Below are 15495 nucleotides of genomic sequence, written 5' to 3' on the forward strand. Positions count from 1 at the left end.
TTCTTCTCCATTGATGTATGGGTGCAGATGGATGAAGTATTACGGAATCTTACCTTAGCGCAAATCAAAGCTTTCCCCCACTGGCGTGAATAGCAATATTTGGCAGCATAATCTTTCTCCCAACAAACGGTGGCCTTCTTGATGGCTATTTCATTTCCTGTGAAATGAGTGATCAGACCGCAGAGTGCATTAGTTTACAATATACCAAATACTGTATGTAAAAATTTACAAGTTTTCGTGAAAACCCCGTTGTTGTTGAAAAGAGACATTTTGGAAATTTGGTACTAAAAATACAAAATCAGTGGCAGCCGTGCATATGCCATTGTGAATGTGTAAGTGCTGCTTCTTCCAAGAACATTTGTTTTTCAGCTGTTTTGCTGTCAAACAGAATTTGCAAAAGCCGAAAGGATTTACATGTAGGCGAAGTAATTTAAACATTTGTTAGTTTTTTAAGTTATTTTATATGAAAAGAAAGAAAAATTTCGCACAATTATGACAGGAGACAGTGAGATGCGTAATGAAAGTAGCGATGAGACTGCTGAGAGTGGCGTAATAGACGTCTCACACTATCGCAAGCTCGTCAAGATTTATATCGACATGGTAAGAGAAAATAATAGATGCCGAGTATTCATAAACCTTAATAGTTATATCACCATTACAGCGGCGATATCAAACTGCACTATTTTGGGCAGAAAAAGTTTGTGTGCTGAGCCAGAATGATCCCAAAGATGTTTATTGTCAAGCACACTGTATGTTTCTATTGAAGGAATACCATCGCGCTGCACACATTATACGACGCTTCGAATTGGAGAAGACACATGTCTCGAGCTACAATTTGTTGCTAGAAAGCCTTTACGAGGCGAAAGAACTTAATGAAGCAGTAAATGTGATAAATACAATAGACATTGAATATTTAGCATCATCATTGATTAGTCAGCCGCTGGACAGTGCTGCTATGGAATGCCACTCCACGCTCAACGCCGAGGAGGCAAATAAAAATGTTAGCTAATTTGCAATATATCTACTGGGTGTGCTGGGACATTTTCAACTTAATTTAATTTTCTCTCCCGCAACAGGAAGTTCTAGCATCGATCAGTTTCATAAAAGGAAAAATATATGAAGCCTTAGATAATCGTGGCTTAGCTATGGACTATTATGTTCAGGCATTGCATAAATCTGTATATTGTTTTGAAGCGCTTGAAGCTTTAGTACAACATGAAATGCTTATGCCTTGGGAAGGTAAATTATGGCATTCTTTATTGTCGAAGAAGAAGTATGTACATATATTTACATATGTAGTTATGTTTCATTACAGAAAAAGAATTAATGCAACATTTGCCGCTGTCACAGCACACCAGTGAAACAGATGCAAAGTTGATCAAAAAATTATATGAATCAAAGTTGAAGAAATATTATGAATCAATAGATCCTGTAAGTTGGGACAAAGATAGTGGAATAACAAAGCACTTGAACATCGCATACCATCGTGCTATCAGTTTGCGATTAAGGCATTCATCACGTTGTTGTTGTAGTAGAGATAAGGTTGCTCCCCGAAGGCTTTGGAGAGTGTTATCGATGTAATGGTCTTTTGCCGGATACAGATCCGGTACGCTCCGGTAACACAGCACCGCCAAGGTGCCAGCCCGACCTCGGACACGATTTATATGGCCAAGTTAAACCTTCAGGCCATCTCTCCCTCCCAACCCCCAAGTTCCATGAGGAGATTGGGGTCGCCAGAGCTTCGTTTGTTAGTGAAAAAGGATTCGCCGTGGATAGGTAAGGTTGACAAGTGGTTTTGGAGAAGCTATATATTGCGCTGGCAACCTAAAGGGTTGCGCTACACAGCCCCTTGAATCTGGTATTTTAGTCGCCTCTTATGACAGGCATACCTACCGCGGGTATATTCTGACTCCCTAACCCGCTGGGGGAGTATTCATCACGTCGAACGGCATGGTGAATTTCTAACTCGCGAACTACTGATATGCTAGATATGGTATAGCAAGCGATGTATCTTCTTTTGTTCTACGTTCTTTATTATGGTTTCATATATGTATAAACATAAGTCGCTTCTTGATGGATTCATTTCAGTGCTATGGTAAAATAACCTGTAATATTCAACAACTATAAAAGGTTCAATATGGTCATATCAAACCACTCACAGTATGCTTAGTACCACTTTTGTTGTAAAACCTTATAACGAAAGTTCAAAGGAAACTATCAGTCTCAACAGTGCTATAAATATATTTGTGCCTTCTAGAAGCACTTAAAATGGCGGACTGGCATACAAGTCATCCTTGCTATTCTCATGATAGGCATGTCTATTGTAAAAGGCAGCTACAATTTTCAGACCTGAGGGGAAAATATAAATAAGGCGTTTCCGCGGCAGTCGGGCTGGTACAATATAGCGTAAGGGTTAATGTGCGGCAAAGGATGGCACACATCTGCAACAACCATAAACCTTCGGAGAGTGTTTTTGAGGGTACAGCAACAAAAAGGTTAATCGGTTGGCCAATTGCTTTGTATGTTCTATGCAATATATTTTTTTCGTATTGTTTGATTCGCCACTAAGAAACTCCCCAAAGGTTTTGGAGAGTTCGCCGATGGTAATGGTTATTTGTCTTATATTTCCCTGTTATGGCACGACTATCTCGAGAAAGATTCGATATGTCATCGTTGAACCTTCTGGACTATTAATTTAAGTTGCAACCCCCATATGTAACCATGTATGTAAACTCTCAAACTAACATTATTTTTTTAAAAAGTCCACAGGTGATCACACCATCAAAGATTTGAATGAGAAAATCCAAAAAACTCAAGCCGCAGATGCACATTTACATAAAAACATACTCTCAAAGTATATGACGCCACAGATAATGTCACCTGCTAATAAGTAGAATCTTTCAAAATTCTAGCATTTTCAAACAAAATAATAATATACACATGTCTTTTCTCTTGAAGGGTACTCGAAGACTTGAAAAATACACCATTTTCTTTGCAAATAAGTCTCACACGTGCATCATCTCTAATCAATGAATCGAATCGATCGCATATTGAAACACCTAGTCGGGATCGTACAAAACAAGCATATCATAAAAATACCCTACCATTTGCAACTTGTCTAAGTCGTATAAAGAAAAGCACTGATATTATGGCCGCCGAAGCAGAGAAGCTATTTTATGACTGCGAATATAAAAAATGTCATAAGATTTTACAAGAGTAAGTTCAACATATTAATTTGTTATGTTGCTGTAGAAGCACTTGAACATGCTCAGTAGGCGAATATAGGTCTAAGATGTCTGGGATTTCACGAATCCCTCTTGCGTTGAACACCTTATTTACTCTGCGAACCCACTATTGACTCCTACAACAATGTATCATCGTGTCGGCTTCTCATATTTTAGTGCTTCCAAATATCTTTGATATAAAAAACTTTCTTAAAAAATTTTTTTATTCGCAATTTTGTAGATTATTGACAGCAGATCCTTATCATAATGCTGGGCTAACACTGCAAATTGGATGTTTAGTCGAGTTTGGTGATTATAATAGTAAGTTATTCTTAAAATTAGCCTAAATTCCATATTCTATAAAGATTTTCTTAGTCTTGATGTTATAAATGTAATATTTACGCTCTTACAGAACTTTTCTACGTTGCTCACAAGCTAGTCGATCGTTATCCTGATAAAGCCATTTCATGGTATGCAGTTGGTTGTTACTATGACTTAATTGGCAAGAGTGATCCCGCACGTAGATATCTTTCGAAAGCTACTACACTTGATCGGTTATATGGACCTGCATGGTTGGCTTATGGGCATTCATTTGCTAAAGAAAACGAACATGATCAGGTGATTATCTATTAAAAAATATTTGTTTATTGTTTTATTTTTATTTCTTATAATTTTGCAAAAATTCTTTTTGCTATATTGCGGTAAATCTGCTATTAATTCTCTTTTATTTTATAATTTTTTTGTGAATTTTTTAAAATATTTTTATTGTATTGTCACGTGATTTCTTTCTTGAACTTTTTTCATTTTATGTCTACTTTTTTTTTTTTTAATTTAGTAAATATGGTCAAAATAGGGATATTTTTTTTTTTTAATTTTCTTTATATTTATCAGTTTTTCTTAAATATTTTCTTATTAACTCCTTTTTTATTTTTATATGCCGACCACCGTGGTGTGGTGGTGACGCTACTTCGTCTACCACTCCGAAGATCCAGGGTTCGAGCCCCGGTCAAAGCAACCTCAAATAGAAAAAACACAAGTTTTTCGAAACGGGGTCGCCCTTCGGCAGTGATTTGGCAAACTTGCAAAATTTCCGAGTGTGCCATTAAAAGCTTCTCAGTAAGGAAAACTCATCTGCCTTGGAAGTGAAACTCGGTCTTAAATCTCTTAGGCTATTGGAGGCTATTGCGTCTTGTATATATTTTATTTTGTTTCGTTATACTCAGCGTGCTTTCACACAGAGTATATTAACTTTGATTGGATAACGGTTGGTTGTACAGGTATAAAGGAATCGAGATAGATATAGACTTCCATATATCTAAATCATCAGTATCGAAAACAAAATCTGACTGAGCCATATCCGTCCGTCCGTCTGTCCGTTAAAACAATAACTTGAGTAAATATTGAGATATCTTCACCAAATTTGGTACACGAGCTTATATGGACCCAAAATAGATTGGTATTGAAAATGAGCGAAATCGGATGATACCACGCCCACTTTTTATATATATAACATTTTGGAGAACACAAAAAACCTGATTATTTAGTAAAAATTTGACGTGTGGACTGATATTGAGACTCTTAATAAAAAAAAAAAAAAAAATTTAAATGGGCGTAGCACCGCCCACTTGTGATAAAATCAATTTTACAACTATTATTAATCATAAATAAAATATCGTTAAACCTGTCGTAACAAAATTCGGCAGAGAGGTTGCCTTTGCTACAAGGAATGCTTTGAAGAAAAATTAACGAAATCGGTTAAGGACCACACCCACTTTTATATAAAAGATTTTTAAAAGGGTCGTGGACGAATAAAATAAGCTTTATATCAATGGTGTTTCATTTCCCAAGTGTATTTATAACAATAAATAGGAAAAACTTCAAATTTAAAAAAATGGGCGTGGCACCGCCGCTTTTATGACTAAGCAATTTTCCATGTTTCGGGGGCCATAACTGGAAGAAAAATTAACATATCGTAATGAAATTGTGTACACATATTTTCCTTTTAGCAGAAAATATAAAAATGGACGGGGTCGGTTAAAGACCACGGCAACATAGATATAAAACAAGTTTAAAAAAAGGGTCGTAGACTAGAATAATAAGCTATAACTTAGCAAAATATAGTTTTGAATCAATGATATTTCACTTATTAGGTTTTATTGTAAGAGGAAATGGGAAGACATTTTTTTAAACGGGCGGTGCCACGCGTTATGTAGAAAAGTAATTTATCTGAAATGAAATGTACAATTGAAGCTCACGCTGAGTATATAATGTTCGGTTACACCCGAACTTAGACTCATTTACTTGTTTTTATTAAATTTTTTATTACTTCTAGTTTTATTTTAGAAATTTAATTTATAAGAAGCTGTTTTTTTTTTTGTTTGTTTTTTCTTTAAGTTTTCATATATGTTTAGATTTTAGAATTCATTTCTTAACGAGTGACTAAAATTGTTCATTTTATTTTATTTAGTTATTTTCTTTTTGTAGATTTCTTTATAATTATATTTAAAAATTTTTTTATTTTAAGTTTTTCAACTTTTTTGTATATTATTAATTAAATTTTTTTGTTTTAGTAAATTTGTTCAAATATGTTCAAGTGAGTTAAATCATGTAAAATTTCCTTTCGTTTGTTTCATTAGCCATTGCATGTGCTTGTAACTCTCAACTAGTTAGTGAAATATTCTAAAGACATTCCTTAAAACTTGTTATCCCAAATCGGGGTGTTTCGCAGCCAATACCTCAGAGCCACAAGTGCTCACCCCAATTAAATACATATAAGTTGTAACAGGTGATTAGCATCCTCTGTTCATCTACAAGAACAAGAAAATAAAATAGGCTTAGAAAACTACGCACAGTCCACTAAAATAACAAATAAAAAAATTATAAAAATTAAATAGTTAAACATTTTTCTTAAATTAAACGGTTTTATTGAAAACAATACTAAAATTAAGTAATAATAATACAAAAAGCCAGAAAATAATTAGGTAGGTCCTGGGCACTAGTCATCACACTTCTCATCAAAAAAGCGTGGGCAGCGTCTCGCTTTTTCTTCTTCTTTTTATTGCATTGTCATCGGGTTCTGAAATTTATTCTAAATTTCGAGCTTGTAGCTCATTGGGAAGTTACTTAACTTTCAATTGCAAAATTCGTAAACAACGCTACACAGAGTCAAACTAAATAAAATCGTTTAAAAACTACTCTCCCACTTTCAGGCCATGGCTGCTTATTTTAAAGCAACACAACTTATGCGCGGCTGTCATTTGCCACTGCTTTATATCGGCGTTGAATGTGGCCTCACTAAAAATTTAGAGCTGGCAGAGAAGTTTTTCTTCCAAGCCATGTCCATAGCGCCATTAGATGTCTTTGTTTTGCATGAGCTAGGCGTAATTAAATATGAATATGAATAGTAAGTAAAAAAATATATACATATGTATTAGGATGGGTCAAATTTTTTGTTGAAAAGGCACATCCAGTTTCTGAATCCATGGGTTATACTGAGTAATATTGTCCATGGGACCCTAGGTCTGAAATGCATTTCGAGCCTCCCTAATTTTGCTAGAAAATATTTTTTGTTTAGAAATTTTTATTTTTATTCTTGTTAGAAAATATCGTCGCTATAGGGTGCTTTCCTACTATTTTTAGCTTCTTTTTGGGGAAGTTTGTTGCAAAAATCGACGAATATTTTGCTTTTCCATATAGCAAATTCAATTTTTAAATAGCCCAACATATTTTCTAACAAGAATAATAATAAAAATTTCTAAATAAAAAAATATTTTCTAACAAAATTAGGGAAGCTCGAAATTTATTTCAGACCTATGGTCCCATGGGCACTATTATTACTCAGTATGACCCATAGATTCAGAAACTGGATGTGCACCTGAAGTTTTTTTCCCCATATAATTTGACCCGCCCTAATATATATCAATGAAGGTGGACTAGTTTGTTTATTTTTTATTTTCCACAGTTATAAAAGCGCCGAAGAAGTATTTCTACGCACGGCGGAAATTGTAAAAGCCCGCGCTAAAGACAATAAAGAAGAAATCTCGCCGCGTTGGGAGCCATTATTCAATAACTTAGGACACTGTTGTCGTAAGCGTAAGAAGTATAAGGAGGCATTAACTTATCATCAATATGTAATTATATATCTTAAAGCATTGCTCATTATATTTCATCTTTCTAACATACATACTACTATTCAATATTTTATCAGGCGCTTTTACTTAAACCTCAAAGTCCTCAAACATATACAGCAATGGGTTTTGTTCATGCGCTAATGGGCGATCTCGAAGAGGCACTCATTTACTTTCATAAAAGTTTGGCTATCAATCGTGATTGCATAGTTACCACAACAATTTTAAAGACATGCCTTGAAGATCTTATGAACGATGAAGCTATAATTAAGGATATTTGTGGTCGCGATTTCAGCGGCACAACATCAACATCAGCCAAGTCGACATCGAAACGGCTACCGACCATAGACGAGTCACCAGCAAAGTTTAACTGTATGAAATTGAAATTTGAGGAAGAGGATAATAGCACAGCTGTAATGGATATCTCTATGGATTTGTAGTAAATATTTATACGTATGTAGGATAAGAGGATAAATAAATAATTACATAGAAATCAATTAACTTAAAAATATTTCCATAAGTTATAAAAAGAATATTTTCGGTCCTACGGATGCGGGCAGTCCGTAAATGAATCCGATACGCTGCGGTACTAGCCTGAATATCACGGAAACGTAGTTTCTACCCTTTGAACCTTTGCGTCTGTTGTTCTCCGTTTGAAGAGAATGCATGCCTTTCGCGGTAATACTTTTTGCGGTTTTGGTTAAGTGCACAAATATTCAGTGCCCTCTGCGTAGGCGTTGTCCTTCCCTTTAGGTGGTCATTTTAATATCAAATTTTATCATCTATTTTCCGATCTTTCTGTTATTTGCAGTTTTACTCTTGCTTTCGATGTTCTTCTTTCTGTTCTTTATATCATTGGGTGCGATCACATGAGTTTTCATCGATATTCATTGACCTTCCTTCCCTATCCTTTCAAGGAAAGTTTCAATTGGGTTAAATAAAAGAGGTGTTTTAGACAATGGTTCCATATTACAGTTGATAAGAACGTTGATGTCATGTGGGGTTACATTATATTCAGCTCATATATTGCGTTCGTCGGGGTTCATCATTACTAAGTACGAGTTTATGCTTTTATTATATCCCTAAGAAGTTGTGCCTGAGTGATGTGTGTCTCCCGGGGAAGTGTGCTTTCCTCTACCGCGAGTTTCAGGTATTGGACTCTGAGAAAGGGACTCGTCGGCCATAGATCAGCATAAGAGCATATCAACCGTGTGTGCATGAGGCTGAGAGCGTGTTATGCTCTTTAAGTACAAATTGTTGTGTACCGGATCCCTTCATAGCGCTTACACAGCTTATGTTGTTGTTGTATTAACGATAAAGACACTCCCCGAAGGTTCTGGGAGTGTTGTCAATGTGGATGGTCCTTTGGCGGATACAGATCCGGTATATTCCGGTAAAAAAACAATATAAAGATACTAGGCCGACCATCTCGGGAACGATTAATATGACCACATTAAACCTTCTAGGCCATCCCGCCCTCCACCCCCTAGTGCCATGATGAACTTGGGGTCGCCAGAGCCTCGCCTGCTAAACATGTGTATGATACATTCATATTTGTAAGGATTCCCCTCGCTTAAGTGAGGTTGACAACTGGTTTGCGTGACCTTTGAAGTTATAAAGCTTGGTATTGCGCTCATCAACCCCTTAAAACCATCACATCGATAACACTCCCCAAAGCCTTCGGGGAGCAACCTTATCGCTACAACAACAACAACAACAACCATCTCGGAACGATTTCTGTTTTTCTTTGCTTGTTTTTTCCGCCAGCGATAGTCTAAAGGATTTCGTTGATGCTGTGTAGTTCAGATGCGATTGCGGTTGCAAAAAAAATCTAAATTTTAGAACATATGGGTACCTCCGAACTCCCAAATTCAATACTTATATATATACTCGATTTACTAATACGTCCACTAATCAGCGAGAAAAAATTTTGCAAAAAATAAGAATTGCATTGGCCCCTCAGTTTTTTGTAATTTCTAGACATTGGGATTTTTTGAGTTGATCGCTGTTTTATTTTTATATTTTGTTCTAGCTGTGCGATATAATTGTCGGTAGCGTTATTATCATCATTATAAATTGGCGGTCAACCGTCTAACTCACGCCCATTGGGGCAACAAGGGAGGTCAAGTCTTCTTACACCTGCCTCTCTCAACTCAGTGTAGGTCTCCACTTCCTCTGCTTCCAAACAAACATATTCAATCCAGCGAAGCGATTTGACTTTTATTCGATGCACTATCCTCATATTTGCTCAAAGCTTATACAGCTCATCATCACCCCAGCGGGTTAGGGGGTCAGAATATACCCGCGGTAGGTATGCCTGTCGTAAGAGGCGACTATAATACCAGATTCAAGGGGCTGTGTAGCGCAACCCTCTCAGGTTGCCAGCGCAATATATAGCTTCTCCAAACCCAATTGTCAACCTCACCTATCCGTGGCGAATCCTGTTTCACTTACATACGAGGCTCTGGCGACCCCAAGCTTCTCATGGAACTAGGGGGTGGGGAGGGAGGGATGGCCTGAAGGTTTAATGTGGCCATATAAATCGTTCCCGAGATGGTCCGGCTAACAGCTTAGTGGTGCTGTGTTGCCGGAGCGTACCGGATGTGTATCCGGCAAAGGACCATCACATCGATAACACTCCCCAAAGCCTTCGGGGAGCAACAACAGCAACAGAAACCTTATCGCTACAACAACAACATTATACCTCCTTCGAGACTTACCGTCAGCATCATGGACATCTTTTGGAGAACTTCTCTCCAGCACTGATTCCGAGCCATGTTTCAGGAGTGGTTTGATTAGCGCCTTGTAGAGCGTGATTTTTGTTCGTCGAGGGTGGACTTTATTTTTCAACTGCCTTCTCGGTAGCACTCTAGAGTTTGATTTCTAAGCTGGCAAAATGCCATCAGTATGGATTTTTGTTTTTGTTTGAGGCATTTTAGAAATACGGGAGCTGATGGTAGTCCTAGGCTGCGGTAATAGTTTTCTACGTGGTTGTGTTCAGTAGCGCCATTCAGACCCGTGGAACTTCTCTCTCCTACCGACTCATATTCCTGTTTAAATGAAGCCTTCTCGGCCTTCACATGTCAGCACATTTCCACTCTAAATCACAGCTAATTGTCACATTAAAGTTGTACGAATATTCAATGTCGCTTATCGGTCGCCATTAAGGCCAAAGTCAAAGGCGAAATCTTAAAAAACATAAAAATTACATTAAAATGTTCAAGTCTAATTCTCGTAGAATATTTTCGACTATTTTTAGCTATTCATATCGCCGCGGGCCAAGTATTAGATACCATAACCAAAATATTTGAATAAGACTCATACTCTATGACTGAAGTTAGGTAAATAAAATTGTCTTCTAATCATTTGCCGGCTGTGTGTTTTTTCACGGCGAACAAGCGGCTAATTCAACAAAGCCACCTTTACGCGCTTGGAGAAGGTCTTAGGCTAAACGCCGATAAGCTTAAAGGTGGTGGAAAGGTAGAAAGGTGGAACAACTACTGTAACAGTAAATTACGAGTAAATATTTTAAACGTATGCATATGTTAATATTTGATAAATTTATGGCCGATAAGAGTCTTTGCATTTTAATTTTAAAATCAAAGTGATTATTTCATAGGAGCAGCAAACGTCGAAGTCACGGAAGGTAGAAGCTCGTCCGATCAGCTTGCCGAGTGATCGAGTATATAAACTCAAGCACTTGAGTTGAATTGAATACAGTTCAAATATAACGTTCTTAAGTGTGTGACGAATTGCCTTACTCTCGTGTGATATATTTAGTGCTTAATGGTTTCCAAAGAAAGTTTCTAAGTTCCAGTAAAATTTTTCGAAATTCTAGTTTGATAAAAAAAATTCAAGTAATTTCCCAACGCAAAATGATTTTACAACACGCAAAAACACTCTTCCTACAATTCATCATCTACAGCTATTTTATGCTTGAGCTCCACGCCTCACCACTTGTTGATACATACGCTTACGACTATGATGATAGCGACGATACTGAGGTGGTTGAAGTCGATCTCAATACCATTGATGAGCTGGGAAATAATGACGAACATAACAATGATAAAATCGATTTGAGTTTCTATGGCAATGCTCTCTATGGTAAACCAGATAACGAGACCACAGCTAATTTGGTAGCGAATTACACACCCGAGCAAACATCTGTAAATCCCGAAGAGTTGGGCTCCTATCTGGAAGGTGATATACTTGTGCCTATTAGAAATAATGCATCAGTAAAAAATGGCATAGCATCAGAGAGTTCACGCTGGCCCAATGGCGTAGTACCTTTTGAGATACGCGGTAATTTTAATGCACGTGATATGGCCACAATTGAAGAAGCCATCGAGCAATATCATCGACGTACTTGCATACGTTTTGTGCCGCGTCGAAGTGAATCTGATTATGTTTCTATAGTGAATGCCCCGTCAGGTTGTTGGTCAGCGGTGGGTCGTGTGGGTGGAAAACAAGAAGTGAATTTACAATCTCCTGGTTGTCTTATGAAGCCTGGTACAGCAATGCATGAGCTCATGCACGCTTTGGGTTTTTTACATGAGCAAAATCGTCAAGAGCGTGACTCTTTTGTGAGCATACAAATTCAGAATGTGCAACCATCGGCAGTGACGAATTTTGAGAAGGCACAGCGTACAGTGGCTTATGGTGTGCCCTACGATTATGGCAGTGTAATGCATTATTCGCCGAATGCGTTCTCGCGTAATGGACTTCCAACCATTGTTGCTGTGGTGAGTATGAAATGTGATTGGGGTAGTGTTGTTAAAAAAATGGTGAGATGAGAATGTTTTTTGGAGGTTACACCTTTAGTAGAAAAACCATATCAGGGTCTTCTTGGGTTTGAGTTCAGACACGTAAAAACCTTATCCAATGAAAAAGCAGAGCAAACCTCGGATGACCATGATTTGGAAGTATATACCTCGAAAGTCCGCGCTCTAGGACGAAAGGGTGCTACCCGACTGTTTTATTTCCTTATGAAGGCTAACATCATTGCATTTCAAGACCGGGCTAGATAAAATTAAAATAGGGCTTGCGACTTCTACTTCAGTAGCCTTAAGAGGGATGCGCAATGCGGAGTCACGATGTGGTGCGAAATATCCTTCGCTGTCTAGTACTGTTGTTCACGGCAGTGTGTTGCAGCGATCCGTATAAAGGCGGGGCCAACGTGGTTAACGACTCTTTTAACGAGAAACTACAAAATATATATGATGACTGCCCCGCACGAACAACACCAACGCTAGGCGAGAAAGGTGTCAGGTTGAAAATACATATTCGTTTCAGCATAAAAATATATATCAAGCTGAATGGTTGAATGTCTCCTGATCGTAGAACAACCAAAGAAGAAACCAAATCGGTCACATCGTGATTGAAGACAGTCATAACACCATTGTCATGGATATGCGAACGGTAAGAGGTCCAAATATCGATTCGGTTCACTACTACTGTGTGGTAGTCAAGATTTGAACGCGCATCTATGCAGTTCAGCAAGTGCACGCGCACAAGCGAAGTTTGCTGCGGAGAAGACAGCTCATAATTATTTCACTCGAGCGCCACATTTACTTACTGAGAGAAATCATCGACCTGATGATATAGGGAAGCTGTAGGAGCTATTTCTCTTTCACGACGTACGTAATGAGGAACGTCGCGGATAGCGGACGCTGCGTTTGCGCTGGCCAGCAATAGTGACTCGAAGAAGGAACCAAGAAAATTATAATATCGCCGTTGAAACTTAAGTCTGCTCTGCTCAAACTACAAGAAAAGGGATATGTCAAACCACGTCAGCTCCTTTGGAATCAGCCTGCTCAATATCGCATATACAATCACGTCGCTACCAGAGAAGATAGTTCGAGTAGCAGGACAAAACTGGAAAAAGAGGGCGCGCATTTTTTTTTTTTGCTCGGGCTCGTTTATTTACTCCAGCGGATTAGGGGGCTTACAATATACCGCAGGCAGGTATGCCTGTAGTAAGAGGCGACTATAATACCCAAATGATTCAAGGCATTGTCAACGCTATTTATAGCTTTTCAAACCCAATTGTCAACCTCACCTACCCGTAGCGAATCCTGTTTCTTTAGCAGCCAAGGCTCTGCCGACCCCAAGTTCCATAAAACTAGGGAGTTGGGGAGTGATGGTCTAGAAGGTTCAATGTGGTCATATTAAATCATTTTCGAGATGGTCGGGCTTGTACCTTAATGGTGCTTGTTACCAGAACGTACCGGAGCTATAGCCGGCAAAGCCCCATCAACATCAGGAACACTCCCCAAAATCCATCGTTTCAACAACAGCAACATCAGCTCTTTTAGTCTCTCTGCTGTGTCACGAACGGAGAAGGATGACCCTTGTTGCTTGTTCCTCCGATACTAACGAAGTGTATTAAAAGAAGTTTAATTATGGCTTATATGAGCTTAGCTGGTTATGTCGTGTTTTGCGAATGAATATGGAGCCTCTGCCGAAGAAAGCTATTATATTGATATCGGTATTCGTAGCCAGCGGAAGTAGGACCACCACTGAGTTGGGAAATACAGGTGGAGAATGACTTTATCTTCATTGGTGCTCCAAACTGATTGGCATAACCTTAGGTTTTTGCATTGCTACTTTGCTTCCTATTATGGATTGCTTCGACGTAAGAAATGCTGGACTTATAATTACTGCCCCTTTTAGCCAGCTTTAAAGGTCCAAAGCACGAGGTGTGAAAAGGACACTTTCAAATGGAATTCACACAGTGTGTCTCAAAATCGCTGGCACTTTTGCAGCAGCTTCTCCTTTTTTGTATCGAGAAGGATGAAAGTGGTATAATTCTATCCACATGTGCTTCTCACTAAGCGGGCTATCGTCTAACTCACATAACCTCAGCAGTTCAGCAAAGTAACTTCCACTCTCTCTAATCAGAGGGGTACCATATTCCTGATCAACATCTTCACAGTCAATCAAAGGTTTCATTAAGTATAATTCATATACCTGTTCCATACATATGTATGTATGTTAGGGCGGGTCACATTGTATGGGAAAAAATGGGAAAAAAACTTCAGGTGCACATCCAGTTTCTGAATCTATGGGTCATACTGAGTAATATTGTCCATGGGATCATAGGTCTGAAATGAATTTCGAGTCTCCCTAATTTTGTAAGAAAATTTTATATTCCAATCCGAAAACGGCTCCCACAAATAAAATACATGAAAATAAATGTCGAATTCGGATTCGGATTGGGATATAAAATTTTCTAACAAAATTCGAGAGGCTCGAAATTCATTTTAGACCTATGGTCCCATGGACAATATTACTCAGTATGACCCAGATTCAGAAACTGGATGTGCCTTTTCAACAATAAATTTGACCCACCCTAATCTATGTATATACACATGTGTAATCAAATACGACGTACTGTTACGTGTATCATAATACTTTGGTACTTGAGTAAGGTCGTTCATTATTTACTTTATGATTATTTGAAAATTCCCGTCTAGTGAAGGTTCCAACACAGCTGGTTCAATACACTTGTGATTTCGTGACAAACCTACGGCGGGGGTGATTGAAAGCGCCATTCATTTTTTTAGAACGACCTTCTTATGAGTACACGAGTTGATTAGCTTCAAAAGCGCGCTTACGACGCCACACTCATATTTACCTAAGAGTTTATTTAATATCTACTTTAAATATTATTTGAATGCTTATTTGTCTGCTAATTATCTTATCATTTATTCAGCGGCCTGGCGGAAGTGAGCGTATGGGTCAGCGAGATGGTTTCTCTGCGTATGACATTGAAAAGTTGAATGCTATGTACAAATGTGATGCATCTTCTTTGGGCGGCGGTAGTTTTGGTGGTAATGTTGGTGTTCCTGCTTCCATTCCGGGTGGAGTGCCAGAGCCAGTACCTGCACCATCACCAGTGCAGCCTGCACCTGTAGTGAATGTGATTGGTAGTTTTCTCGGTGGTCTTATTAGCGGTTTGGGTCTGGGAGAGGAGATCAACGATTCTACTTCTAAAGCGGACACTACAAAAGCGAATTCACATTAAAAGAGGATCTATGGAATGAACGGACACCGACGAAGAAAATTATTAAATTAAAATTATTTAATTATGTGAATTAGCTTATATAACAACGAGACTCGAATCAGTATTATAGAAGTACATA

At 38.1% G+C, this 15495-nt stretch overlaps 2 protein-coding genes across 2 annotated transcripts; both read left to right on the forward strand.

The window, feature by feature from the left end:
* The first annotated feature begins 375 nt into the window (after nt 1–375).
* Nucleotides 376–7860, forward strand: Cdc16 (cell division cycle protein 16). Its single transcript, XM_067762139.1, has 11 exons — nt 376–600; nt 662–1000; nt 1077–1239; nt 1316–1431; nt 2763–2890; nt 2959–3216; nt 3466–3545; nt 3637–3842; nt 6434–6627; nt 7186–7354; nt 7432–7860. The coding sequence occupies exons 1-11, from the start codon at nt 493–495 to the stop codon at nt 7789–7791; spliced, it is 2121 nt and encodes a 706-aa protein (XP_067618240.1). The 5' UTR covers nt 376–492; the 3' UTR covers nt 7792–7860.
* Nucleotides 7861–10200: 2340 nt separating this feature from the next.
* LOC137244300 (hatching enzyme 1.2) lies at nt 10201–15495 on the forward strand. Its single transcript, XM_067773108.1, has 2 exons — nt 10201–12093; nt 15066–15495. The coding sequence occupies exons 1-2, from the start codon at nt 11227–11229 to the stop codon at nt 15375–15377; spliced, it is 1179 nt and encodes a 392-aa protein (XP_067629209.1). The 5' UTR covers nt 10201–11226; the 3' UTR covers nt 15378–15495.

Source organism: Eurosta solidaginis, chromosome 1, assembly GCF_040869045.1.
Source record: "Eurosta solidaginis isolate ZX-2024a chromosome 1, ASM4086904v1, whole genome shotgun sequence".
NCBI classification, from domain to species: Eukaryota; Metazoa; Arthropoda; class Insecta; order Diptera; family Tephritidae; genus Eurosta; species Eurosta solidaginis.